This window comes from Manis javanica, chromosome 12 (assembly GCF_040802235.1).
Source record: "Manis javanica isolate MJ-LG chromosome 12, MJ_LKY, whole genome shotgun sequence".
Lineage (NCBI taxonomy): Eukaryota > Metazoa > Chordata > Mammalia > Pholidota > Manidae > Manis > Manis javanica.
Window position 1 is genome coordinate 439,341 of NC_133167.1, and position 27,210 is coordinate 466,550.

Here is a 27,210-nt window from a genome sequence, read left to right on the forward strand (position 1 = left end):
AGCCTGGCTGCTCCCGCCACCTGCATTACGTTGTACTAACAAAAGGCATGAACGCTTACATCAGCTCTTAGGACCACAGAGTTAATATGTCAAGACCTAACTTGAGACTCCTGGAAATCCGGAGTACTGAGAAGCAGAAAAGTACAGATACACTAATTGTACGTGCCGAGAAAATAGTAAAGGAAGCCTCGCTCATGTGTACCAGTACAGGGGGTGCTCTGGCACCCACCCGGCCTGCCAGGCTCAGACCCACCGGAAGGGACACCCAGGGGCTTTGTCTCCTTTCCTCCCAGGAGGGAGGGAAGGTTTCCGCTACCCTGGAACAGCCAGGCCACGACACGTGAGACTCGGAGGATTCTCCAATGGACTTTCTCCTTAGAACATGCCCCTCCTACTCCACTAAAAGGGCCTCCCCTCTGTTCCCCACTCACCCAGGGTTTTGCTATAGCTTGCCTGACCCAATTGCAATTCTCTGTTCTTGAATAAACTCCATTTTGTTGATAACATTTTTGAGGTTAATACCTAGTCTTATAATTCCATGCTTAAAGTCATAGAGAGAGGGGCAACTCCTGCCTCAACAAGCCCTTCCCTCAGGAATCCTGTTCTCCACGTCACCATCACGTCCCGTGTCAGCCGAGCCTGTCTGGAGGTCCTCTGGCTAGTTCCATGACCAAAGGCCGATCACCAGCCCCCAGCAGGGCACAGGTGTTCTGACCTATAGGGGTGAACTCACAACACATATATCCCCCAACTGTTCTAGGGCTTCCGGGTGAGGACAAAGGGGAAGCCACCAACTCTGACGGGGGTGGGGTACACAGATGGCCCCCACAGTAACTGCTTACACCGTGCTTGGTATTCATCTTTTTGTGCAAAGATATTTGGTAACTGCAACTTTCCCCAGTGAGCCACACAAGGACATTCCCCTCCAGGTCCTCCCTTGCCACCTGCTACCTGCTGGGGAAGACACGTTGCCTTCTGTCTCCTGTTCATGCCCTGTGTGTGCCCTGTTCTACAACTCTCTCTTGCCTCAACCTGGTGTTGGGGAGCTCTCCACCCACTGCCACAGGTCTGTTCTGGTCCAGTGATCTTCTCTTCTCCAGGAGCTAGTCGGCCTCCACCGCAGGCTAACTGCTTCCTCCTCTGGTTTTTCTCTGATTTTACCTCTTCCTCCTTATGTTGGGAGGCGACGGGAACACCCACCTGGACAGCTCTGAATGCCCAAAGGATGCAGTGAAGCAGACAATTGCCTTTTCCTCGTCCTAGGGCCCAGGTGCCCTCAGGTTCCCTTTGAGCAGGGAGGCCAGTGCACACCAGGCTAGTTGCCTGTGGGACTCTGACTGCCACTGGTGGGAGCTATGACAGGGGGTTGGGGATGGGGCAGTCAGTAGCCTCCACCAGTGGCAGTCAGTGAGTCCCACAGGCAACTAGCCTGGCGTACACTGGTCTCCCTGCTTGAAGGGAACAAACCTGGCATAATTTGCCCTTTCATGTCATCTTTACCTTTGCATAAGCTGTTTTAATAACTTTTAAAATTCTCTCTGAAGAGATGTTCTCAGCTTTAATAAAAATATGTAATTTTCTCTCTACTGTTTATAACATTTGTAAGCTCAGGGAATATGAAAAATCTTTACTAGATGGAGTGGAGGAGAAGCTTCCATTTTTTAGGAGCAACCCTTTCTCCTTTAAGGTGAGCAACGAACTAAAGACAAAGCTTCAAAATGCTAAACATTAGGAAGACTGAAGGAGGCACTTGCCACTACATTCAGGTCAGGCTGTTAGGTAACAGGTCCACGTCCTCTGTTTCTGATTACCTCACACATGGTGCCCATGAACACCACTGTCACTGTCCCCGCTCTGCATCTGCAGCTGCATCTGTGCCTGCATCCTCGCGATCATCTCCTGCATGCGGCGGAGCTAGAGACACAAGGTGTTTGGAGACACGTTACTGGTTCTCAGGGTCTTTAGGGGCCTTCTGTGAGTCCTAGAATTTCAACTCCTATGCTTTCCCAAAACATGATAGAGTCAATATACAAAGAACTCTTACAAATCAGTAAAAGCACCAATAACTCAACAGAAAATCAAGCAAATGATAAAAAAATGCAATTCAAATAATAGAAATTAACAATAAACAGAAGAAGTAAGTGAAGAGAGAAGACAACATGAGGTATTTTTTTTTAAGCCAAAAGGAAAAGAGACCAGTGTCACCCAGCGGGGAAGGTGCAGTAACAGGGGTGGGGCCGGTCCAGCTCTTCTGGAGGCAAGGAGGCCCTAGCTCTTCACATGGTGCGTGTTCGTTCTCTGTTATCCTTGTTACCTTTTTCATCATGTTTATACGTGTTCAGAAAGGCCTCCTCCAGGCAAGTATTAAAGAATATTTATCTAACTTTTCTTCAGCTAACTTTGTTCTTAACACTTAAATATTTGATTCATACTGAATTTATTTGGCTAAATAAGTTTATTATATTTGTTTCCAAAAGACTGGCCTGTTCTGAATCTGTCTGGATTGCACATATTCTAACAGATCTCAATGCCACCTCTATTTACCTCAGAGCATATTTCCACACTTCGGCCTCCACACGTGTCTTTAGTCAGCCTACCATATGCCTGTCCCAAGCGCTCTGGTGACCACTGTTGTGGGAATTCCATACCCATAACGCAAGCTGCTGCTCACTGGTCCATTCTCATAGAGCTATCTGGTGTTTCCCATGCTTAGATTTCAGAACAAGTATTAGAAGTACTTTATCAAGCTCTCCCCTAAGAAAGAGTTCAGCAAACACACAACTGTGCTGGAATTACATTAAATTTAGAGAGAACTGAGATTTTTGCGCTTTGCATCTTACCTAAAAAGTTATGTCTATTTAAACTTTGAAAATTGTTTTTGGTAGTTTTCTAGTTTCTTCACCCACATTAAGTCCTACACATTGTTTCTTGAATTTTTATTAATGGTTGTGAATAGCAGTTTCTTTCATTCTCGTTTCAAATTGGTTATTGTCTTTGTAAAGGAAAACTACTGACTTTTTTGAGGAACATTTTATAAAAATCAGCCATGTTACTAAATTCTCATTATTTCAGTTTTTTCACTAAATTATAACTGGATATTGAGATAATTTATGTGAAGCAATATGTATATTATGTGTAGATGTATACAAAATAAAAATTGTATGTAACACATTCCTTCCCCCCAAAATTAAGAAAGTTGTAAGTTAACCACAAGTAATATTTTTGGATATAAACTGAAAGCTTCACACTTACAAAGTACTTTTCCACTTACCTCAGCTTCTTTTTCTAGCAAGATCTGGTCTTTATTCATGTCCTCATTTTCCACTTTTCTACAAGTTCAAAGGAGTTCCAATTATACTATTGTGACAAATATAGTTAGTTATTTCTGACAATGGATACCCAAAGCAAAATTTCACTTTACATTTCTGAGAAACATTATTTAACATTACATATATTTGTCATTTTTCTGATTAATGACATGAATGAATAAGAAAAAGAATGATGAAAAAGAACATGAAATGGAAAATTCAAGAGATTTTTCTTACTCTAAGTTGGGGTAATGACACATTCATCTTTACTCAAAAAACTAGCTATTTTAAAATAAGAGAATGGTCTTTTTAAGATAGTTGTTCTTGATGAACAGACTACAACCATTACAGCAAAAAGGAACAGGACATGTGCAACCCCGAAGAGAGGGCCGAGCAGAAGGCCCTCTGAGCACACGATCACACAGCTCCCTGTGTGCCCACAGTCTCAGGTTCAGCTGGGTCCCTTCCTCAGAGTGGGATTTTCTTGCTGCCTCTGAAACCTTTCTTAAGGTGTGGTCCCCAGTTAATAAGATAATAATGTGGACTTTAATGAGTACCTCCTATGTATGCACAAATCCATCAGATTTAATAACTGTGAATAGTTAAAAGAACTACAAGACAACAGTCCCTCTGTATCCAAGGCCTCTTGTCCCTGGTGTCAGTTCCCCACGGTCCAGAAGACGATCCTCCTCCTAACGTACAATCAGAAAGTCAACAGCAGCCTCACGCTCCAGCGCAGTGCCCGCATCACCCCCTCACTTCATCCCCTCACATGGTGTCTTCTCTCTCACCATCACAAGGTGGGGTGCAGCGCAGTGAGGTGTTTTGAGAGACACACACACACACTTGCACCACTCTTACTAGAGTACACCGTCATGACTGGTTTTCTGCTAGCTGTTGTCACTCTCTTACTGTGTGTAACATACATTAAACTTCATCACAGGGATATACACGGAGGAAAAGACAGCACCAGGGGTTTGTTAACCATGGTTTCAGGCAGCCACTGGGGCTCTTAGAACATGTCCCTCGCAGGTAAGGAGGTAGACTGTACAGAAAATTCTTTTCATAAATGATATATATCACTTATTTGTTAATTAAATCTAAGCCGAGATGTGGTTGTATCAGACACAAATCAGGGTCTCAAATAAAGACCTACTAGGGTGGGAGGCAAGGAAAGACCACTGCGGGCGGCTGCATGTGCTCTAGGGGCATAGGGGCCCCACCCTTAGTAGCTTCAATGGCAGGGGATAAGTCTGTCCTCGTTTACAGAGTGATGCTTCCAAGCGAGCGAGGACACACTACAGGTCTCTGGCCTTTTCCACCTAAAGCTGTTCTTTATGTGCAGATGATTAAAGCTACCTTTAACAGGCTAAAAAAGAAAAGCACAATTTCAGTTAAATTAGCAAGTATCTCCCAGGGGTTTCTGAGTAGGAAACCTAATCATGCTGCTCAGAAGCCAAGAAGGCTGAGCTGAATAGACAGAGGAAGGGGACAGCGGGACTCGGGACAATGACCTGCCGCCTCTTTTGAGTCTCTCGGAACGGAAGTTTTCGTAGTGCAGGTCCTGGGTCACCTCCTGGAGATCCTGCATGTGCGTGCTGGAAGAGAACACACCGAAGTGGCTACACGCATGTGCTGTTTGCACAGAGAGAGCAGCCTGACAGGAGCGCAGAGGCCCCACTTATACCTGATGAACTACACAAAGTTGCTGCAATTTCGAGGTAAGAGAGGGAGGCTGTGGGGACACCTCTGTTACCTGCATGGAACACAAACATGCCCCACAGGACTGTTAAGGGTCTCTTGGGCTGGGCCTCCCCACAGGCACCAGCAAGCTTGGCAGAAAGAGTCTCCACTGGACAGAGGCAGATACACAGAGACTCTCAAGATTTTTTTGAATAAACAATGTCTGAAACAATATACTTTTCTAAAAGTATGAAAAATACACAACTCAAATATTCATGACTGCATAAGTTTAAAATCTGTACCAGAAGAGCTAATTAGCTTAAGCTATTGCAAGACCATAAAATGAAGTATTTCATGTTCTGGGTAAACGAGAAACAATACTTTGAATTTTATCTTATAAAATGTACATGTTTTTTTGCCCAGCTTTTTCAAATGCTTGGCACTCAAGAACCAGTAGTGCCTTCACATTCCCGTTTACTCGGATCCAGGGAAATGGGCTGAGGACCGGCACAGGGCGGCTCATTCTCTTGCACCCGGAGAACACAGGTGGCACTGCCCCTCCCTGCAGCCTCCGCAGCCACCGCCTCTGTGTGGTGACGGATCACAGCAGCCAAGGACCCATCCCTCAGGGGCATGAGGCACTTCAGCATCTTACATGGTGATTCAGTTATGTTTGATACAGATTGAATGATAATTTTAATGTTATTTTTAGTGATTTTAATTCGCTAAAAATAGTTAAACCAAGTGAAATATATGGAACATATAGAGCAATTTTCAGTTATTCAAAATTTAGATCAGCCATTTTTTGAACTCCTCTGATTAAAGAGGTAATAGATTTGAGCAGTATTTTTAGAGTCCAGAGCAATAGCAATGCATGTATGTTGCTAAATGTGAAATTTACTTCTAGAAGAAAAGGTCTATTTTCATAGGTCTGTTGTAAGTGCTAAGAATCAATGGAAGGTTCTCCTGGCTCACTGTGAGAGCCTGAGGCTGACTAGCTGTGGTACCTTTCAGACCAGAAAGGAAAGTACAGTGAGCTACAGGCCCTATGGGGAGCAGGCTGTCTCACACTGTTTCTGAGCCCCAGGCCTGTGGCCCCACTGCAGCAGCATGATGGAGCTGGAAGCTGGTGGTCAGCTCCCATGCCACACGTACATCCCTATTTGGAAGCTCTGCTCTCCGTGCCAGGCACTGCCAATGGGGAATGCGCACACAGCTTACATGAGCATTGTCCTCAGCTTCAGGAAGTCATTGTGCTCTGGGTTTTCCACCTCGACGACACCCCATGGGTAGAGGCGCCCTCTGACCTTCTTGCCTTTGGCTTCAATCAGCTGATTGGACCCAACCACAGAGAATGGGATACTGGCCTAGAAAGATACACACAGGGTAGCAGGCTTACACTGGGAAGGACCCCCAGCTTTCACTGAGAATGCGAGAACACTGGCAAGGAGGGTGCGGAGCACTCTCACTGCAAGGCCCACTTGACAAGGTGATGATCTACAACGTTCTACTTGCAAGTGGCAGATACTTTCCACATGGGACAAATGCATGAAGACCAATTACACCTGCAGTAAGAGCTCCCAGCCTGAATGACAGCAGCATCACAATACATCGGAGCAAAGTCATTACTGTAACTGAGCCCATGTATAGCTTCACAGAAGCCCCGCCTTCCAGGACCTAGCCCTTGGCCAACTCCCTCTGCTGTGAAAGCACGGACAACAGGACATGCAGCTACTTATACCATGCGCGTGGGGACTGGGTCCTACTTTGAGAAGTCTAGTCTGCTCCTTAAAGTCTTCATCTTCATCTGATTCTGCATCAGGTAAGTGATAGATTTTGATGTTATGTTCTTCAATTTCATCCAGAATCTGGTGGAATGACAAAACCAGGAGCAATTTTAGCAAACTGCATGATCTTTTAGTCAAATCTAACTCGTAATATTAGAAATAGATCAAACATGAATAAAGAATCAAATTGTTTAGAATTATTTTCAAATGATTTTGCAAACTGCTGAAAAAGTAGTTGTTCATGTCACATTTTGAGGGATCCTCTGTCCAGAACAATGACGACACACCTCCACCTTCAATGTGCAAAGCAGCAGACTCAACAGCCTGCACCACAGCCCCAAGACCAACCCTCATCCTGGGTGCCTAGCGAGGTGCAGTGTGTGGAGACTCAGGAGGAGAGATACCCAGGCTGGGTGTTCTTGTCAAAGATACTACATTGTAGAAGTAACAGGAAATCCTGGGTGGCCAGAATGTAAGACATCCAGTCACACAGGACAGGAGAAGAACTTGGGTTACCAAGTGGAGGGTCCCCCCAATGTCAGGCTAGGGATCTGGAGATATAATAAGCAAAAACTGTCCTGCGGTGGAACTTCACACTCTGAACCATAAAGCAGGCAGTAACAGCTGAGAGGGGAGAAAAAGTTGAGCTGGAGTTGAAGCAAGCTGTCATTCATCAGTCAAAAAATTAAAAACCATGCCCCAAATGCCCCCACGTGCCAGGCACTCCACTGGGTGCAAGGCAGGCTGGAGCCCTGCTCGCTCTCTCACCAGGACCTGACCTTCCAAGGGGAGTAAGAACACAAACCAAATCAGCAGGAAATACCTGCTCCCTGATTGGTTCTTCTGAATGGGATGTTTTGGGGCTTGCATAATAAAAGACCTTGGACTTAATGCATTGCCCGCACTAACTCAGGAATCAAGCAAAGGCCTTTCTCGCCACCCACATTCTCTGCCCTGCAGCCTTGGCCTGCTGCCCTCTAGTGAGCCCTCGCTCCTGAATGAGGGGACGAGCCCCTCGCTCTGGGAAAGGCAGAGCGGTAAGCACAAACCTGCTCTGCCTGCTCCCTTTTCCTGCCTGTGACCCATCCCAGTCAATCCCACCTCTTTCCCTGGGCGGCCCTGTGAAGACAGGGCTTATACTGGGGATGAGAACAGAACTGAGACATACGCTAAGTAGTCTGTTCAGAAGACAGGATAAATGGTGATGAATCAAAAATGATCATGCATTTCTCAGTCTAGGCGACTGTAAATGTGTGGGACCATTTACAGAGTCAGGGAAGCTAGGAGAGCTGTCAGTGGAAGGGGGGGCTCCTGTCTACACATGGTTTACATGAAAAAGGAGGAAGGTTCTTAGAAAGCAGAAGCCACAAGAGATGATAGGATCAAGCTAGTGTTATGCAATGCTGACAATTTAGGGATCAGAAAGACAAGGGAGGTGGTAAAAACGGGCAGAAACCCAAGTCTAGGAAGAGCATAGCAGCCCACCTGTGGTGAGGCCAAGGCTGGTGGCCGGCCCCCAGCCAAGCCAATAGGAAGCAAGAGTTAAAGAGGTTAAGAAGAGGGTAAGAGTAAGCCTAGCAGGAAGGAGAGGCAGCGGGGGGGGGGGGGTCCAGAAGAGGGTCTTCTCGGTCAGAGTAGAGAAGGGGCCAAAGAAGGCGTGGAAAGACATTGCCATTCATCCCAGACTTTGAAGCAAGCCTAGGAGTTGGGTGAGAGCATTCTAACACTGACACGTCCCCTCCCTCACCTCTCCCTTAAGCAGTAATTGCTAAAATACTTTTTATCAAGCATAAAATGACAACCCTTTCAGGGACTCTTCCAGGGTCCTAAATATTTCCTAAAAAAGTGGCAAACAGTAGAGAAAATAAAGAAAAGGGCCAATACATCTGAGTCACAAATTTAAAAGCTGCAGCGGCAGAGTACACAAGGAAGTGAGAGAACACAAGTCAAACAGGGAGAGATTGTTTGCAGCAGGGCCATCAGTGTCTAAAAATACAAAAACATCTGTAGGTCAATTTATGAAATCAGTAAGAAGAGAGCAGGACTCTTAAGACTCAAGAGAACATGCTGCTGGGCATCAAGCCCCAGGATGGACACTTGTACCAACAAGCAGGAAGCAGACAAACCGGGCGCTGCCTCCTACTTCTCCACCAGGGAACACCACGGAAATGGTCACATCCAGGCCATTCGGGGGGTGGTGGTGGGAGAGAAGAGCTACACATTTGCTTTGGGAACAGAAGTTGCTGCAAGCTTGTTTTGAGAGAAAAACAGCCATCTTTCTAATGTTTAAATGTGCATGCATCTCCTGTGTAATGGTCTGCCTGCCTTACAGCACTCTAAGGCAGATGTGCGCCCAGGCCCATCACACAAACACTTTCGAGGAGCACGATGTGCCAGGTACTGCTCTCAACTCTTGGAATACACAAGTGAGCAAAGATGCCAGACGCCAGGACTGAAGGAGGCATGGGAAGACCAAGAAACACACAGGAGAAATTCAGGTGCCAGGTGCTATAGGGCCAGGTGAGTACTTGCTAGGTGTACTGGGGATTCACACTGTCCGACAGCAGAACAGTATGGCCCCATTCTGTAAAAGTAGGGACGTAAACAGACTCTTCCGGAGGCACGGCTGCCTACAGACCGTAGCTGATGTCTGGATCATCAAAGGCACTCGCCTGTATGACTCAGCGTGAGCTGGGAGCCTGCTGAGCACAAACGGAGCAGGTGAGCTCCCCTTCTGCCTCCCCAAGCTCCCCAGCCCCTCCCAGCTGCCCGGGGGGCTCACCCTCCTCTTCAGGCGCTCCCGCTCCTTCAGGGTGAGGGTGTCAGCCTTCGCGATGACAGGCACAATGTTCACCTTGTTGTGTATCGCCTTCATGAACGCAACATCTAAGGGCTTGAGACTGAAGAGTTCAGAAGTGTCACATATTAGGTAAAGAATAGGTAGATGACCCAAAACCTTTCTTTTCTCAAAATGACCCCAGTTCTTAAGCTGACTCATGCAGCGTGGGGGAAGCCCAGCGTGAGGCAGGCGGCTGTGGGAGGCCACGCACCCGTGCCCAAAGGGTGAAATGAAGTAAAAGCAGCAGTGCACCCTGTTGTCAACGATGTGCCGCCTGTTCAGGCCACTCTCATCGTGCAGGTACCGCTCAAACTGTTCATCGATGTACGAGATGATTGTCTTAAAACTGAGAGAAACACACTTATTAATCAAAAGGTACAAAACGCAGGCGGTCCCTAACAGAAAGCAAGGCTTTCTGTCTCCTGTCCTCCCACCAAATACAATTTGATAAATCACTGGTAAGGTGGGAACGGAAACCTGATTCCTACATTTGGCATGATGGAGGTTCTGCGGCTGTGACAGGCATGACTTCCCCTAAACTCTGGGGGTGGGGTGTCAAAGCCTGAGTGGGGTAGGTTCCAAAGAGCCTGAGATAACTGAATGGAGACAGAGGGGTGCCGTTGCTTCTGGGAGAGTGACTCTGAGGGCAGAGGGGCACAGACGGCGGGCCAGCATCAAGAACGGGGTATAGGATGTGAAACGGGGCAGAGTGCTGCCAGAATGGCCTGCGGAGGGAGAACTTCCTGACAACAAAGAAACACGAAACATTCTCCCTTCCTTTCCTTTTCCCATCTGGTGCTCCAAAGCTGAGCCTTAGGCTGGCAGGGACTGGGGCTTGACAGTTTGTGTGGGGCCATGGGAAAAGCTGCTCTGCTCTTCTGTTCTTGGCCTCATCTGGCAAATGAGTGTGTCTCTAGATTTCACTTTCTTGCACATGGACAGGAGGAAGACCATGCTACAGCATCCTGTCCGCTGCCCACAGTTCACATCAAGGTGTTTCGTTTATACTCACATTTAATGGATGGCTAGCTTTGCAGTCTGATCTCACTAGAAAGCTTAGAGAAAAAAAATACTCATTCTCTGTGAAATCTCTCATTCAAACAGTCACAGGTAAAGTGCTTTCAAGTGTCTCCCTGTTTTATTACATCTGCTACCCTAAATCCAAAGTTGCACACTGACACTGCAAGTTTAATACGTCAGGATGGGTGTTAACAAGCGCAGGGCCCTCAGCTCTCTCAGGGCCCCACATCCCTGTGCACGCACCAGTCCCTGCTGTTGATGGCATCCCCGTAGCCGGGCGTGTCCACCACTGTCAGGCGCAGCTTGACCCCACGCTCCTCAATCTCAACAGTTGAAGCCTCAATCTGGACAGTTCTCTCGATCTTCTCTACAAAAGAAGTCAGCTCAGTTAAGAGCCTGTACCTTAAAGCCAAGCCAGTTCGCAAATGAGAGACATGACCTGTTAGTAATCTTATTGCTATTAAACAAATGGAGTTTATTATTGCTCTTTGAGGAAGGTTCTTAGAAGATAATGTGAGAATTGTGTAGGAACAACCCCAGAGACACCAAAGAAACCTCAAGGCTGAGGTTAAAGGGTTGCTTGGCAAGGTTAAAAATCAATATTGGAAATTATGATTTCTGTTCCTGGGACTATCTGATGTCACTTAAAAACTGAACTAAGAAACACCTGGTGGAAAAAAAAAAAAAAAAAAGAAACACCTGTTGAGAGGGTTGCCTGTCCTGCTGCGGAAGCCCAAGTCCTAGGCTCTGGCTCTGCTGAACTCATCCACTCAACGGTGTTTGTCCTGCCCTGGACCCATCGTCTACACTAGTGACCTTCTACTTATGGGGCTTCTATCAGAGACACTGTTTTCACCTGATCCTCACATCAAAAATATGATGTTGACAGAAGCTACTTACTATACGTTACAGACAAAAACACAAAACTCAAGAGAGGATGGACACACAGATGTGTGGTCAGTCTATAGCCAGGGCGCCAAGGCTTCAGGGGCACATCCCTTTCCCTACATGGTGCTTTCCTTCTGTTAAAGCTGAATGAAGACACACACAGGCTAAGGCATGAGATACTTGGTCATGCACTCGCTTGCATGCAGAGCCACACTGACCACAATTTAGGAGCTTCCGTACCTGCAGCTCCAGGTATGACTCTTTCTGGATACAGATCAGTCAGGAATAGGCTGTTTATGAGAGTCGATTTTCCCAGACCCGATTCACCTTGAAATGAAAAGGAGAATATTGTCGTGAGGGCTGTCCATATGACGGTTACTCCACGGAGGCTGGGCACCATGTAGGTGCCTCACAAGCATCATTCTCTGTACCCCAAGCGATGACTGCAACTGGTAAGATCGTTTCACTGATGGGCAACTGGGGGTCAAAGGTCATAAACTTGCCCACAGTAGGAGCACCTTCCAGGTTTGAATCCAGGTCTGTGAGACTCCAAAATTCATACATGGTAAGATCAGAGATGCGATCTTGCCCTTCAAAATGGGTGGGTAGAGACAGGTTTCTTTTTAATAGAAAATGCATAGTAGGTTTTCAGTTACAAGTTTTGCTTATCATTAAACTCATCACATCTTTGTAAGACTGAACATATTTGTCCAATGCTGCCTCCCAGGCAACGCAGAAGGGAACTGGGAAGACACCTAGGCTTATCATTAAACTCATCACATCTTTGTAAGACTGAACATATTTGTCCAATGCTGCCTCCCAGGCAACGCAGAAGGGAACCAGGAAGACACCTAGGGCCCCTGCGACCTCTCGCTGTAGACAGACAGGCAGGAGTGGGCCATCACTTCCCCGTTTCAGACATCCCAGAGCCCACTGCTGGTGATGCCCCACTCAGTTGCGCAACAAGTGTTCTCACTCAAGCATCTAATGAGTTAAGAATCCCTCTTCAACTACTGTGACTCCATATTCTGAACGTTTCAAATTTGATTTCAAATTTGGTCCAAACCACCAAGATTAAATTTTATATTCTAAGGAAGAATGAACAGATCCCATCACTTTCAGTGTAGGTTACCATCTATGGCTTCATTTTGCATAAACAAGTGCTTCTGAGCTTGGGACCCTGCTGTCCCCAGATGCTTCAGTCTGCACTGCCCTCTGCTACGTCCTGCATGGTATGTGGAAGGGGTACACACCTGTTTCTAAAACCTTTATTTCTGAGAAAATCAGGAACAAGAGTGAATTTGAAATGTGTAGACACCCAAAATTAGGACTGCACTCCAATTTGACTGTGATTTTCACAGAACAGAAACACTGAAAGGACAAAATTAGTTATGTGTTGAATGTGTCCAAACCTAAGAGCACAAAAACATGACTAAATGCACACGACCCCTCCAAGTACTTTTTTAAAAAGTATCCAGCAGTGCCCTCTCTTTATTACACCGGAAGGGGATTTCACCAGCGTGCGCTAAGTCCCTTCCATGTGCTGGCACAGGCTGAAGAGCCAGGACCGGCAGAGAACAGGGGAGTCAAGTCCGTGCCCCTCTGGGGCTCTACAGTCCATCCTGACTGGGTGGCAACAGCTGTCTGAGCCCAGGGGCGGCACAGAGAATACAAAGCTGATGGTTTCTCTTGGAGCAGGGCCTCCTGACTTAGGGCACAAGTAGCTCTTGGGCAGCCGTACGAATAGTCTGCTCAGTAATGCAGAGCACAGGCTGCTCTTGGGCTGTGCGTGCTCCCCAGCTCACACCAGCACCTCAACCCCGGCAACAAGTTACTCAAACAGGCGCCTTTACAAGCGGAAAACGAGACTCAGAGGAAGACGTTTATTTAGGCCAGCGCTAATTCCTCAACATCCAAGAGTCAGCACATCCCGGGGTGGCGAATCTACTTTATTTACCCTTTAAGAGTAGTGATAGTCAAGACTGGGAAGGGAGGCATCCAGACTACAAAGGGCTCCTGCTTTCACCAGTGACAAGGAAACAGCATCTGGCACAAGGTGGCGCCACCACACAGAAAACGCGCAGAGGGAAGGTGGAGCTCCCTCCGCTGTAGTCTTTTCTGAAACCCTGCCAGGCGGACTGTCATGGAGGCTGGACATTTTAATCTAACAAGTTCTAGACTAACAAAGTAAACAGCAAAAGTGAGGCCAAGCCAGGGATGCTAGGAAATAATGAGCTTTCTCACCTGGGAAACTTCTTTTCACATTTACTTCTTGATTTTAACATGAGGAAACTGCTTTTGCAAACCTGTACCAAGGGCCCACGCTGGGCAGTGTTCCACGGCTCGGTGCGCTCTAGGAGCCTGTGAACCTACAGTCATGCAATTGCTGAAGGGTCAGCTCACATTTTCATAGCTTAGCCCTAGAGCTCTCAGGCTCACCGTCATCCTCCTGTGGGCGTGGTCACATTAACCCCCCTACTTTCCACCAGGTGATAAATTTGGCAACAAGCTTTGAATTTTTGTCCCGCTGTTGTTTCAAGATGAACTAGCCTCCCCCCACCCCCCACATAATGGGGGGGTGATTACCTTGGTTCACTAACTGTCACCTCACGGACTCTTCAGGGCACAGTCATCACGTTTTCTCACTCACAGACGACCTGCCACGTGACGGGGGCAGCTTCCCTCCTTGATGTCTTCAAACAGCTTAGTTCTGATTTTAAACCCCTTTTAGACTGCTGCCCAAACACCCCCTGCAAGAGCAATGCTGAGCGCTTTCACTTTTCACCTTTCTTCGTAGAAGTGAAGTGAAAATCCTCTTTGGATTTCTTCCAGTTGGCAAAAACAGGTTCTAACGTAGGTCTTACATACACTTAGGAAAAGGACTGACACCTGCATACCCTTTTCTTGAACTGGTAATGATTACAGTGTAAAAGTGGAGGGTTCTGGAGTTAACTGTCTCGCTGTTTCTTTCCCATCTCAGCCTTAATCCCCAAACTACCTGCTTTACTTTGAATCAACTTTACTGAGTCTCACCGATATGCCTGGGTTAGTTAAGTACACTCGTTTAATCTACAGTTGGGATAGTTTTGCCTGAATACTGCTCAGGCAAACAAACCCCACTCAAGATAAATGACCCCATGCCACTGGAGTCACCTTTGCCCTCGCCAGCCCCCACAGCATGCACCCACTCATCTACCCGCCTCCTGTCTCACTAGATGGGTCTGGATCACTCTGCGACTTCAGGTACGAGGCATCTACAGCGTGCCCTCTCTTGCGTCTGGCTGCTTTTTGCTCGGTGTAACTGATCTGAGACTAGCCCGAAGTGGCTGCATCCACCAGTAGTAGTATGTGTCTTGTACGGCTGAGCAACATCCCACGGTTGGATCTGCCAGCTTGGCCCAGCCTCCCACCCCAAGACAGCAGGCTATTTCAAGAAAGTGGCTGTGAACATTCGCATGCAGTTAGTTTCATGCTGGTGCTGCCGTTCCTCTTGGCTAGCTTCCACGGAGGCAGACTGCCAAGTTGCACGCTGTTTATAACATTAAGTATGTAACAAACAGGTTTCCAGAGTGGCGGTGTCGCTCCATGTTCTCACCAGGAACCAGGAGTACCCACCTGGCTCCAGGTCCTCACCAACAGCCGCTCTGCCAGCCTCTAGGGGGGTACCCAAGTGGGCGCACGGCACCACCTGTGCCGGCAAGCATGCACTGCCGCCCCCCCCTCCCCGCCCCGTGAATGAGGGATGCCGTGTGCGCCCTGCCTACTGCGGCATTCTGCAGTTTACCACAGAGCTCAGAACGTCAAACGGGCTATCCTGTTTGATAGTATTGTTTCAATATTCTATTTAATTCACTACTGATTTTCTATTTTCTCATAAATTACTGTGAGGTGTGTTAAAAACTCACATATTTCTCTATCAATTTTGCATCATGTATTATGAGCTGTTATTAGATGAACATGCAGGGTGTTGTTTTAAACCAATTCCTTTATCATTTGTATTTACTCCTCCGTCTCTGAGAATAATCAGATGGAGACGTGAATTCTCCTTTGCCTGATAGTGATAAGACCATGCAGCTTTCTGATTAGGGTTTGCAGGGTAGTTCCCCATTCTTTTATTTTTAACCTGTGTTTCTACGCTTGAAGTATTTTTGTTGTAGACAACCGAAGGCATTTGGTCTGATCTCTGCCTTTTACTTTGCTTATCTGTGTACATGTAATTATTGATGGGGTGTGCTCAAGTCTGCCGTTTGCCGCACTGTCTCTGTTTGCCCCATCTCTTCCATTTTCTGTGGGATTGAATACCTTTTATTTTATCCAAGCTATTGACTTGTAGCCAAACCTTTTCCTAGCAGCTGCTCTGGAGTTTACAACATGTGCCATTAACTTCATGTTTGTGTGGACACTGGTGCCTCACACACCATGGGAGAAGCTGGCACAGCATGCATCTACTCACCCTCCCATCCTTGGGGCTGTTCTTGCACGTTTTATTCCCACGTGGCTACATTGCTACTATTCTGTCTCAAAGCCAGTTATCTCTGAAACAAACTAAAAAGCAAGGGAAGCACTTATTTACAGCACACTGGCCATTTCCTCTGCTCCTCTTTCCAATCTGAAGAGCTTCACCCAGCCTAGGGTACAGGTCTGACAGTGATAAATGCTCTCAGCTTATTTATCTGAAAATGCTTCATCTTTTTTCTTTGATTATTGAAGGTTGTTTTGATCACACAACACTGGGCAGATGGCTTTCGTCACTTTACACTGTCATTCCACACGGTTCACTTTACTCCTGATGAGAAGTCGTGGCCTTTCTTACCCTAGATCTTGTAAGGAATCATTGTCCTTTCCCTTAGCTACTTGTGAGGTCTCTCTGTCCGACAGCAGCCTGCATCTACCCGCTCTGTAGTGACCTGCGTTTCTTTGTACTTACTTGCTCGGGGCCAACAGAGTCTGGATGCTGTTCCCTCTTCTCTTCTGTGCTTAGGCCCATCAGAACATATTTCATCTCGTATGTATCTTTTTTAACCTCTAGATGTTCCATTTGCTTCTTTTTTATTCTGTACTTTAACTCATTACATTCATGCTTTCCCTTTAAATACAGGCACATACTTAAGAGAGTTACCGTTCTTATTTGCCAAGTCCCTCATCTCCACCACTTCTGGATGGGCTTCTACTGCATGATCTCTCCTGGTTTTATGCCACATTTTTTTGCTGCTTTGCATATCCAGTAACTTTTCACTGGATGCTGGATATTGTGCACATTAACGGTATAGACACCTGGATTCTGATGTCCTTCAATGAGTGACGGGTTTGACCTGGCAAGTAGTTATTTGTGTATCAGCTTGATCCTTTCAAGGCTTGCTTATAAGCTTTATTAGGAAGGGTTTAGATGGCCTTAATGTCCAGAGTACTAAGCAAGGACTTTCCGGAGTTCCTAGTGAATGCAGTGTGATTTCTCCTCTGGTTGGCTGGAACTCCACTCTCTCCTGACCTCACTCCAGTTTTCCAACTCTATGCAGTCTCCAGTTCAGCATGGTCTCCTGGTGGCTGCCATTTCGCCCAGCCTCATTGGAATCTTACCTTACCTATATGAATTTAGTCACGAGGAACCCCCAACACACATTTCTGGAGCCCTTCCTCCTCTCTTCTGGAACTCGGTCTTGCTGCCTCCGTGTCCAGTTACCTCAGCCTCTTTGGGGTGTGATCCCTTTCTTCATTGCTCAGGTCACTGTACCCCCAGACCTGCCCTTCCTGTGGCATGGACAGGTGAACAGTAGAAAGCTGGAATGACTTCACAGTGCTTGTAATTTATTTTCCTTCTCTCAAGATCAAAGTCCTTTGTTGCCTGTTGTCCAGTATCTTAAAAGAGCTGTTTTATGTATTTTGGCCACTGTTCTACTCATTCAGGCCAGGAAGACTAGTCTTCAATCAGTTATGTCAGGGGTCAGCAAACTATGGTTCTCAAGTCAAATCTATCTTTCCAGCTCACAAAGCTTCACTGAACACTGCTTTGCCTCTTCCCTGATGGAATGTCTACAACTGTTCCCAGCACACCAGCAGGCCTCAGCAGCTACATCAAAAAATGTACGGTCCACAAAGCCTTAAATACTATCTGACTTTTTATAGAAAAAGGTTATTAACCTCTTGATATCATGGCCAGAAGCAGGAGTTACTGCCTGCCTTCGAATGCTCTAAAACTAAGTAACTGTGTTAGACTGCCCTGGGTTTCTTTTCTACCAGGAACTTGAATTTATATCATTATCACTATCATGTCATTATGCTCCTAAAACATGTCACCACCATTAACTTCTCTAGATCAAAGGTCCCAGTTTCTTTTCAGATATGTGTACTATTTACTAATAAAGAGTATTACCAAAATAATCACTTGCCCATCTCATGCCTGATTACCATCAAGCTTTTCCAATGACGGCCCTCACTGTCTTCTGGGGACTCTGCAGTTACAGAGAATCAAGTAAGATAGGACATGGGAAGTAGCATCAACAGTTCAGCAAGTTAAGCTTGTCATGGGCTCAAAAACAATACATGCCGTGGTCCACAGCAAGAGATACCTGACAACAGGAAAAAACGTCAGGTAACCCCTCCATTTCAAAGGACTTTAAATAATTTGTTAAAACTTCACAGAGGGTCCTTGACTTACGATTTTTCGGCTTTCTGATGATGTAAAGGTGATACACATTCAGCAGAAACTACACTTCAAGTTACTTGAAGACTTCTGATCTTTTCCTGGGCTACTGACATGTGGTACACGTGGCACAGCAGTCCCTTCATGATGCTGGGCAGTGGCAGTGAGCTGCAGCTCCCAGTCAGCCATATGATCATGAGGGTCTACAACCGACACGCTGACCACCATGTTTTTTTCACTCTTAGCACAGCATTTGATAGGTTACATGAGATACTCAACACTTTATTACAAAATAGGCTTTGTGTTAAATGACTCTGTCCAACTGTAGGCTAACATAAGTGTTCTGAGCACCTTTAAGGTGGGCTAGGCTAAGCTCTGATGCTCAGCAGGTTAGGTGTACTAAATGCATTTTTGCCTTATGACATATTCAACTTATGGGTTTATTGGGACATAACCTCACTATAAGTTGAGGAAGGTCTATATTGTAAGGGTTATTACTTATTTAAAATACATCCACCACAAAAACTTAAGTAGTCATGCTTTGGATTAAATATATTAGCTGTATTAAATATATTAAATGTGTAACAAATTACGTTAACACTCAGAGGCCTAAACCAACAATAAACATTTTGTTATTTTCTTACGCATTTTTCTGAATCAGGTATTTGGGAGCATCTAAGGTTGGTGGTTATTGCTTGGGTGGGGATGGAAGGGTGTTTTTAGTGGGTAACCATTAATATCAGTCACCAGCAGGCTTAACTGGAGCCAGAGGGTGTTTGAGATGGGTCGCTTACGTGGCTATTGGAAGGCCTCAGTTCCCAGTCTAGTGGACGTCTTTATAAGGCTGCTTGGGTGTCCTCCCAACACGGTGGCTGCTTTCCTCCAAAGTGAGGGACTCAAGAGAAGGCAAAGAACAGGCTGCAGGTAGGTCTCTGACCCAGTCTCAAAGTCACACACATTTGTTTCTGTGATTTCTTACTGGTCACACAGGGGAGCCCTATTCAGTATGGGAAGGACTAGAGGGCATACTGACTGCCAGGAGGCAAGAGGCACTGGGGGCCATTCTGGAGGCTGACCACCACAGTAAATAGAACTTTCACTACATATAAATAAGGAAATGACAGAAAAATTGTAATTTTACTCTTCTGCAGAATTTTCCAAAGAGTTTTTTCCCCTAAATTCTTAGGTCATTTGATTCTTTCAACAAAGGATTTTTCCCTTTGGTTTTATAGGTCACGCTATTACATTCCACAGGCTGGCGACAGGCAAAAGCCACGTAGTTAATAAGCTTGAGGGTATAAGGTAATTTCTTACCGACCACCATCAGTGTGAACTCGAAACCTTTCTTCACAGATTTTCGGTGAACTTGGTTGGGAAGATTTGCAAATCCAACATAGCCAGGAGTTTCTGGATTTATAAACTGAGGTGGTTGTTGCTAAAATAGAATTAAAAAAAGAGAGAGACAGTGAGAGAAATTGAACACCTTACTTGTTACTCATAAGATACAAACATGTGACAAACTCAGGTATCATTAGTTCTCACAAGTTAAAAAACACATAAATCAACACTTCCAGAAAGTCACTTCTATGAGAAAATTGATGGTATTCACTGAAGAACATTTATGAAAAAGAAACACTGATCCAGCATTAGTCCATATCTATATTCTCACCTAAAACTACACTTCTGTTAAGCAATTAAGCAAGACAAAAAAGACACATGCTTAATTCATCTCAGTACAACTTCAAAATTTTGATTTTATAAATCGTCTATAGTTTCAGGTAAGTCAGTCCAATTACAAAGTAATGCCACAATTAAAAGTGGTCTCACCCAACAAACACAGCTGAAGAATAGCTTCCCAAGCAAATACCTCCAAGCATCAGGTGTGACACATTTGTGTGAAGTCTCCAGAAAAAAACCATGTCTCTATATTCCCTAGGAGTTACGGAAGTGTCAGCAAGGGGAGGCGGGCATTTTAGGAGTGGGATGTTTAACTATCTGGCTTCAAAGCCCAAAGGGAAGACCAATGAGAAGGTAGTCAGACCGGAGGGCACTGCAGCATCACTGTCCCCTGCTGGGGGCTCCCTCATGGGGGAGTAACAGATGAAGACACAGCACAACTGCAGATCCAGGGATTGGACTACTCAAAGTGGGAGGAAATAAAAAAAAAAAACGATTCATCAATTGTAAAGAGCAAGATATAAATAAAGTAGTGTTTCCTTTAGGATCACATTTTGCAAGTGTATATGCTCATGTGCACACACAGGTGTAAAACGTTATGGGGTTACTTGCAGGTCAAAGAATGGCAGCTAATCTTTATTTTCTGTTTTGCTTACTGGTGAGCCACACTAATACTTGATTAAAAAGCAAAAATTCGTATGATGACTACACATCAGATAGTAACAAACACCCAAAGACTCCAAAATAAAAGGAAAGAGAAATCTTAATCTTGCAATTTTAACCACAAGTTCCACTTTTTTCAGCATGTCTTTTAGAACTAATTTATTTCAAGGTTCTGGGCTAATTGGCAAGAGTTCATATTACACCAATTTATCAAGTCTAAGAGCCTCATCAATTTCATCATGATAAATTATTAGAATCTGAAATTATTATTTGATTCATCTGCTGGGAATGATCTAAAGAGGCTAAATGGACTGTTAGTCATATACAGAAACAAGAAATTGAAAATCTGAAAACAGAAAGCTCCAAGCTACTAGGAAGACAAATTATAGTTATGTCTTAATGAATCAAATATATCAGCTGTATTAAAAATAAATATACATTAAAAATAAATATAACTCTTGAATATAAAGTTTGAAAAAATAAAGCAGTTTCACCTTACACTGTATATACATGATGAAATGTGATCTCTTACCTTAGACATCTTTTGTGAAGTTTTGTCAATCTGTTAAAAAAAAAAACAAAAAACATCCATATACGTACACACACATTTAATTCAGCATAAACTGACATCCAGAGAGACTTACACCTAAGGTGTCAACAGCCTGTATCACTCAGCTTCTTTCTCAATTACATAAAATACACTTCCCCAGAAATGATGGAATTATCATCTCATTACAAAATTAAATATAAACATGACCTCTGGAATTATGTAATTTCCTTTCTTTCAGTGAAACCTTTCAACAAGAAAGGGCGCTTGCCTGAGAGGCACTGTCTGCTATCTGGAGATTCTTCAGCTCCTGAGAACTAGATTTTTACCCTGGGGCCCACGGCAATATGCCTACACTTAAAAAGGAAGGAGGCCTTGAAGCCCCCGGGTGCTGGAGATGTGTGACAACGCCTTAGAGGTATCTGGAATTTTAGAACAAATTTAGAAGTCTTGCAGCTTTGGGAAACTTGGGAGTCTGTTGGGCCAACCTCTGATAACAAAAGTCAAGAAAGATAAACGCAGTCAAATTTGACTCCCTCTGGAGCTTAGAAATGTGTCCGACACGGCTTTCACTTTCTTGCCTCCCCATTTTCCCCAAACCTTAACATTCTGAAATACTACACACCTTAAGTTTCCCTTTGGAGTTAATGTTCCCAAGCACCTCTGAAGACATGGGCCCCTGCACCCTTCACAGGTGCCTTAGTTACCAAGCGTAAGACAGCAGTAGGACTCACGGGCCCTTAATCCCGCCGTACTGAGTCACAGAAGGTAAAGGTCACAGCCCTGGTTCCTCTTTCCAGGGCCCACTGGGAGCCTTCCTCTCATGTCTGGGAGGAACCAGATGGGGACTGGACGAGGAGGGTGAGACCCGTACTAACACGCATGCAGTCGAGGTAAGACCCGGACCACCACAGGAGGACCGCTGACTGAGAAGGAGAGCGAGGCCGGGTCTAGAGGACAAGAGCACTTCCAGCCTGGATAGCGGGGTGACGTGAGCTCAAAGGAAAGTAGGAATGCTAGGCGGAGGGGCAGCAGGAGGGGGATTCTGAAGAACCTGCCAGCAGGGCAAGGAATATAGTGGATCCTGGGAAAGCATGGAGAGCAGAGGTCCAGAGGTTTGAAAATCTGGAAAAAATGATTTCCTAGGCCCTGTAAATTACCAAAATGGAACCAAGAACTAGAAAACTTGATCAGAATACCACCGATCAGCTGAATAAAGATCTAGCAATGAAAACGTGACCAAGACTGAGTAGAATTAGAGCTGAATTCCAGCCAGCCCTCGCCAGATAGCATCAAGTCACTTTAGGCCACTACAAAAAAAGGGAAAGCAGTCCAGTTTACTTAGGAAGACAGCAGAACTTTAATAACAAACACAGAGGGAGGCCTAAGGAAGAAAGAAAGCTGGCTAGAGTAGGGTAGATAAATTTTATGCATGACCATAAATGCAAAAATTCTCAGTGACATATTTGCTAGCCATTAGATTCCAGAAATGTACCAACAGCATCTATCAGTATATGCCATTACAACAAATTAAAGGAGAAGAGCACATATGAACAGATGTTGAGGAAGCGTATGATAAAATTAAGCAACTAACTCTGATAAAAATAATAAAAATATTAGGTAAGGAAATAGCTTAAATATAATTCATGGTATTTCTGAAAACCAATGGCCAATGTAACTCTCTAAACAGTGGAATGCTAAATTGATTTAAATTACAGTCACTAATTAGGTTGCGATGCCCATTACACAATAATTTTAAAACACGAAAAATTTCAAACATATACAAAAGTACAAAACCCCCATGTAGCGCCTATTATCCTGCTTCAACAATTATCAAGTCAATCCTAGTATTATTTCAAATATCCCCTCAGCCACTGTTGTCATCCCTGATTATGATTACTAGCTGTTTTTAAAAATAAGGGCTCTTAAAATTAACAAACCATCATCATAAATTAAAAACAGCTCTTTATAAAACTTGAATTAACATTCCATATTTCTCTACTTGTCTTTTTTGTTGTTCAGATAAATAAGTAAGATCTTGATATTGCAAACTCACTATGATTATTTACTATTACTTTGGCAAGTTCATTGAAAATGCAGTGAAATAATAAAATGAAAAGTCAGAAAAACTTTCATGCTGATGACAGAATACACAAAAAGCATACATGCTCTGGCTTAAAAAAAATATAGAATAATATAATTTAGTAAGGTGGCTGGATACAAGATAGATATAAAGTAAATTTCTTTCTGTACTGGCAGGGAATACCAAGGAATGGAAACAGGGAAACATGCAATTTACAGTAGAATAAAGAAAAGAAACAAATCAAACCCAAACATGTAGGAACAATTCAGAAAGAGTAAATGCCTGACGATCGAAAAGACTGGGCACTTGCCTTACCAACTACCTCATCCATCTGATTTCCAATCAACTCAGTCTGACAGAGGACCATGCAAGTTTCTCCTGAGCTTCCCAAGTCCTCCTTACCAAAACCCCCGAGGCCCCAACCAACTTCATTTGAGCACCCTGACAGCGCTGCACTGCGAGCCCACCAGTACTCATCCCTTAGCTTGTACAGTAGGACTGAGGGTGCTCTGTATGAGAGAAAGGGGAACTTCCACTCCTATCAGTTTCCTCCCACTAAAGACCTATCTTGATGCAACCCATGAATGGGAAAATGGAGAATATCATGAATGGAACAGGCTTTGAATTCCTAAAAGACACTTCCTTCAACTTTGCTTTAATATTAATTACCAAGTTCCTTTTGCCACATCCTACTTCATATTCAGATTTTGTTTCCTGAAATCTAATTTGGATCCACTACGATTTTCTAACAACTTAAGTTATTAACTAATGTAAAATGCAAGTTGAAAGAGTTACGTTGAACTTCTGAAGCTCCTGATTTTCAGCGAGAATGCCTTGATCCAGCAACAGACTGCCAAGCGCTGTGATTAATTTAAACCCCGGGTGCAGAACTGTATTCCCCAACCCTCAGAAATGTGGTCAAACCAAAATTTTATTCTTTCAGGATGTGCTCATTCTAGATGCTATGAATTGTTTAATTTTTCTCTCCTTGACCCATGGTTGCCTCTTCCAGGGAGCAATTCTCCCATCCCAATTCACATTGAACAAACTTCTAAAACAAAAGATGAAGAGCAAATAGATAAAGCTGGATTCTTAGCAATATATACTTATTTTGCTGGTGGTATTAACATTAGTGGACTAGCCATAACTATGATTCACCACCATGTTATTCTTGTATTTACATACATCCTCCCAATCCACAAAATGACCTGCAGTGTAGGACCCCCAAAGGTCCATAACCCCTTATCCAGAGCCCTTGGAATGTTCTGGCATTCAGGTTCTTTGGATTTGAGGAAGGTACACGCATGGTTTACCACATAATGCCCTCAGTGACATCTGCGGCAGCACCCTGTAAGTAAATACATTTTCTGTAGTCATGTGTATGACAATTAGCACAAAGTGGGATAAATACAGACTGTGTAAATTGATTCACCCCAATTCTGCCAAATGAGTTTTGGTGTTGCCTTCTCTGGGAAAAAAGCAAAAACAAAAACAGCTTTTCATTTTCAGCAGTTACTGTTTTTGGAGTTGGGTCTAAAAAGGGACCTGATTTACATTTATGAATGGTGACAGAGGAGGGCCCCTCCATTTCCCTAGGTCACCTTGCTAGTTCAAGAGCAGTCTGAACGCAAATCTGATCTGATTTGAGAAGCTCCTATTCTTTACCCCAGCTGCAGTGCTGGGTTGGAGCAAAGTGGAAAATGGAAAAAAGTACCAGGACAACTTTTACAGCTGAGGAGATCGATCACTGCCAAGATTTGACAGAGCAGTACACGTGTGAGCCAGGATGCTGGTGCAAAGAAGGCTTGAACTTGAGCTGGTAAAAATGACAACCATGAACCTCCAACTGTGAACACCAGGAAAACAGCTTTCCCACCCCTGTGCGCCGTTACACTTCTCATGATGACAATGTTGACGTGAAACATCAAGTTTATCTCGAGTTACTATGATTTGAATCATTACAGAAATATCTGACAGAAGTTTCTATGTGTGGATCATTGTACTGGTAATGGGAAAGGTGACAAAATTCACACATCCCTTGCCCCTCCAATGACTAATGATCAAGTGGACAACTACCATACAAAACCATAAAGGCTAACATCAGGGAAACACCTATCGCGGCCAGAGAAAGTCTACTATGGGACAGTCCTAAATGACGGAGCAGGGATTAGGAAAGCAAAGGGGGGAGGTGAGGAGGGAAATGGGTTCCAGACAGAAGGAAGGGTTTGTGTCAAGGCCAAAAGCGAGAAAGACCCACAGCAGTTTGAACTAAACGTTCAGTGTGGTCGGGTCTTGCACCTCTGTGTGTGCGGTTGGTAAGTACGGTAGGGGTGGCACTGGCCAGCACTAGTCAGAAAGGTGGCCGGGTCCTGTGGGCCAAGCTAGCGGAGCCTTTACTGAGCAACGGCAGCCACAGGTCTGCATCCCCCTCTCAGGCCTCCAGGCGAATGGAGGGCCCATCATCCCCAGAGCTCCCTCCCCCCGGATTAAGCCCTGCACAGTACAGGGGCCGCCGCCTCCCGTCCCCCCGTGCCCTGCCTTATCTGCCGCGAGAAAAGGCTTTGGAAATCACCATGGCGTCAAGACTCGCTTGATGCTTCCTGTCTGCCAGAGCGGGCAGGGTGGAAAGGCCCCATTGTCCGGACGACCATGGGTGGCCGCACGACGAAAACGCGCCCAATAGGGCACAACCTGCACTTTCCTTCCGCGACTACTACCGCCACCGCACGTTCGGCGCCTCAAACCCGTTACTGAGACCAATTCACGTAATTTTCACGGTGACTAAAGTGTCAGTTGGGTTCTCCCAGGAGACACCTCCGCCGCCTCGGCCCGTGCCAGGCCTCCCGGGCAAATGAGGAGGGCCGGAGAGAGCCCCGGGACCGGAGGGTCCGCCGCGGTGGGGGTGGGAGCGCGGGGGAGGGGCGGCCGAGGGCGGGGAGGTCCCCCGGGGAAAGGATGGCCGAGGGCCCCGCAGGACCCCCGGGGAGGGGAGGGCAGGGGGCGAGGAGGGGCGGTGGGCACCCCCGGGGAGGGGATGGGGGAGGGCCGGGGAGGACTCGGGGTGGAGAAGCGCGCGAGGAGGGTCGGGGAGGACCCCGGGGTGGCCGCCCCTCCCCCATGCCGCGCGAGCCCCCAGAGCTGGTTGACCGCCGTCCCAAGCAGGCCCCATATCCCTCCTGCGCCGGCTTATTGTGTGCGCCCCGCGGCAGCGGCGACCCACGCGAGACACTCACCGCCACCCAACTGAAGAATGCACACCGACCGACCGACAAACCGCGCCGAAGAGCCTCCCAGCGTCCACCGTCTAGCTCCCCGCCACGCCCCGCCCGCGATCGCGTCATGCGTCACCACGCCGTCCCGCCCCCTGCCAACTCTTTCCTTGCCCTCGAGCGACCCGGCCTTCCTCCCGCCCCCTTTCGCCGGCTTCCGAGTGCGCAGGCGCAGGCTCGTCCGCGGTTTCCGCTCTGCGCAGGCGCTGTGCCCCTCCCACGGCGGTTGGCCATATAGAGGCTTGGGGGGGGGCGGTGAGGGAGGTCAACCGTAGCCTCTTCTCCTTTACCAAGATGGCGACTTGTCCCTGTTTCTCCACAGTTCCTACCTTATGAGCTTGGTTTTCTAACGCTGGTAAGAGTGGAACAGGTAATGTGATTCTTCACCTTGAGGGTAACTAGAGAGGGGGTAGGGGCGTTTCTTTAGAAGGAAAGAAGTGGCAGCTAAGGAGACCACGAACGGAGGGCCAGTGGCGGTAGGAGCGCGGAGCGACCACAGGGCTGGAGTATTCGCCTCTTGTGCTCGCCTCCAGGAAGATGGCGGCAGCACCGAGCTGGAGGCTCAGGAGCCGTGCTGCGGAGCTCCGCGAGCGGCCAGGCGGGTCTGCTCTAGCCACGTTGCTGTCGACTCGGTGGTGCGGAATCTCGCCTTGATTGGCTGCCGTTGCTCACGTGGGTCTGCGGGCCTGTGCACAGACCATCGAGTTGGACGTGCGTCCCCGGGGATGTTGCCTCCGTGCACCCCGGCTGGGCCTGCGCCCGAGGGGCCGGGCGCTGCGGCATCGCCTACCCTTGTGGTCGGTGCT

General features: G+C 46.2%; 2 protein-coding genes across 4 annotated transcripts in view; one reads left to right on the forward strand and one right to left on the reverse strand.

Annotated features, from left to right (window-relative positions):
- Positions 1–1,811: 1,811 nt before the first annotated feature.
- Positions 1,812–27,018, reverse strand: SEPTIN2 (septin 2). Of its 2 annotated transcripts, none has more exons than XM_017664767.3 (12): positions 26,734–27,018; positions 21,038–21,067; positions 19,480–19,600; positions 11,766–11,852; positions 10,881–11,004; positions 9,829–9,963; positions 9,561–9,678; positions 6,758–6,859; positions 6,213–6,358; positions 4,823–4,906; positions 3,272–3,329; positions 1,812–1,914 (listed from the first exon to the last, which is right to left on the reverse strand). In XM_017664767.3, the coding sequence occupies exons 2-12, from the start codon at positions 21,044–21,046 to the stop codon at positions 1,813–1,815; spliced, it is 1,086 nt and encodes a 361-aa protein (XP_017520256.1). In that variant the 5' UTR covers positions 21,047–21,067; positions 26,734–27,018; the 3' UTR covers position 1,812. The 2 variants fall into 2 exon arrangements, with proteins under 2 accessions (XP_017520256.1, XP_017520257.2); XM_017664768.3 differs by lacking the exon at positions 26,734–27,018 and adding an exon at positions 26,369–26,496.
- Positions 26,634–27,210, forward strand: part of HDLBP (high density lipoprotein binding protein) — a 69,496-nt gene continuing 68,919 nt past the window's right edge. The window contains exon 1 of one of the 2 annotated variants that reach the window (XM_037009559.2): positions 26,634–26,774. The gene's annotated coding sequence lies outside the window, so the exon portion shown is untranslated. The remainder of the gene's footprint in view (positions 26,775–27,210) is intronic. The other variant, XM_073217792.1, reaches the window with a different exon arrangement.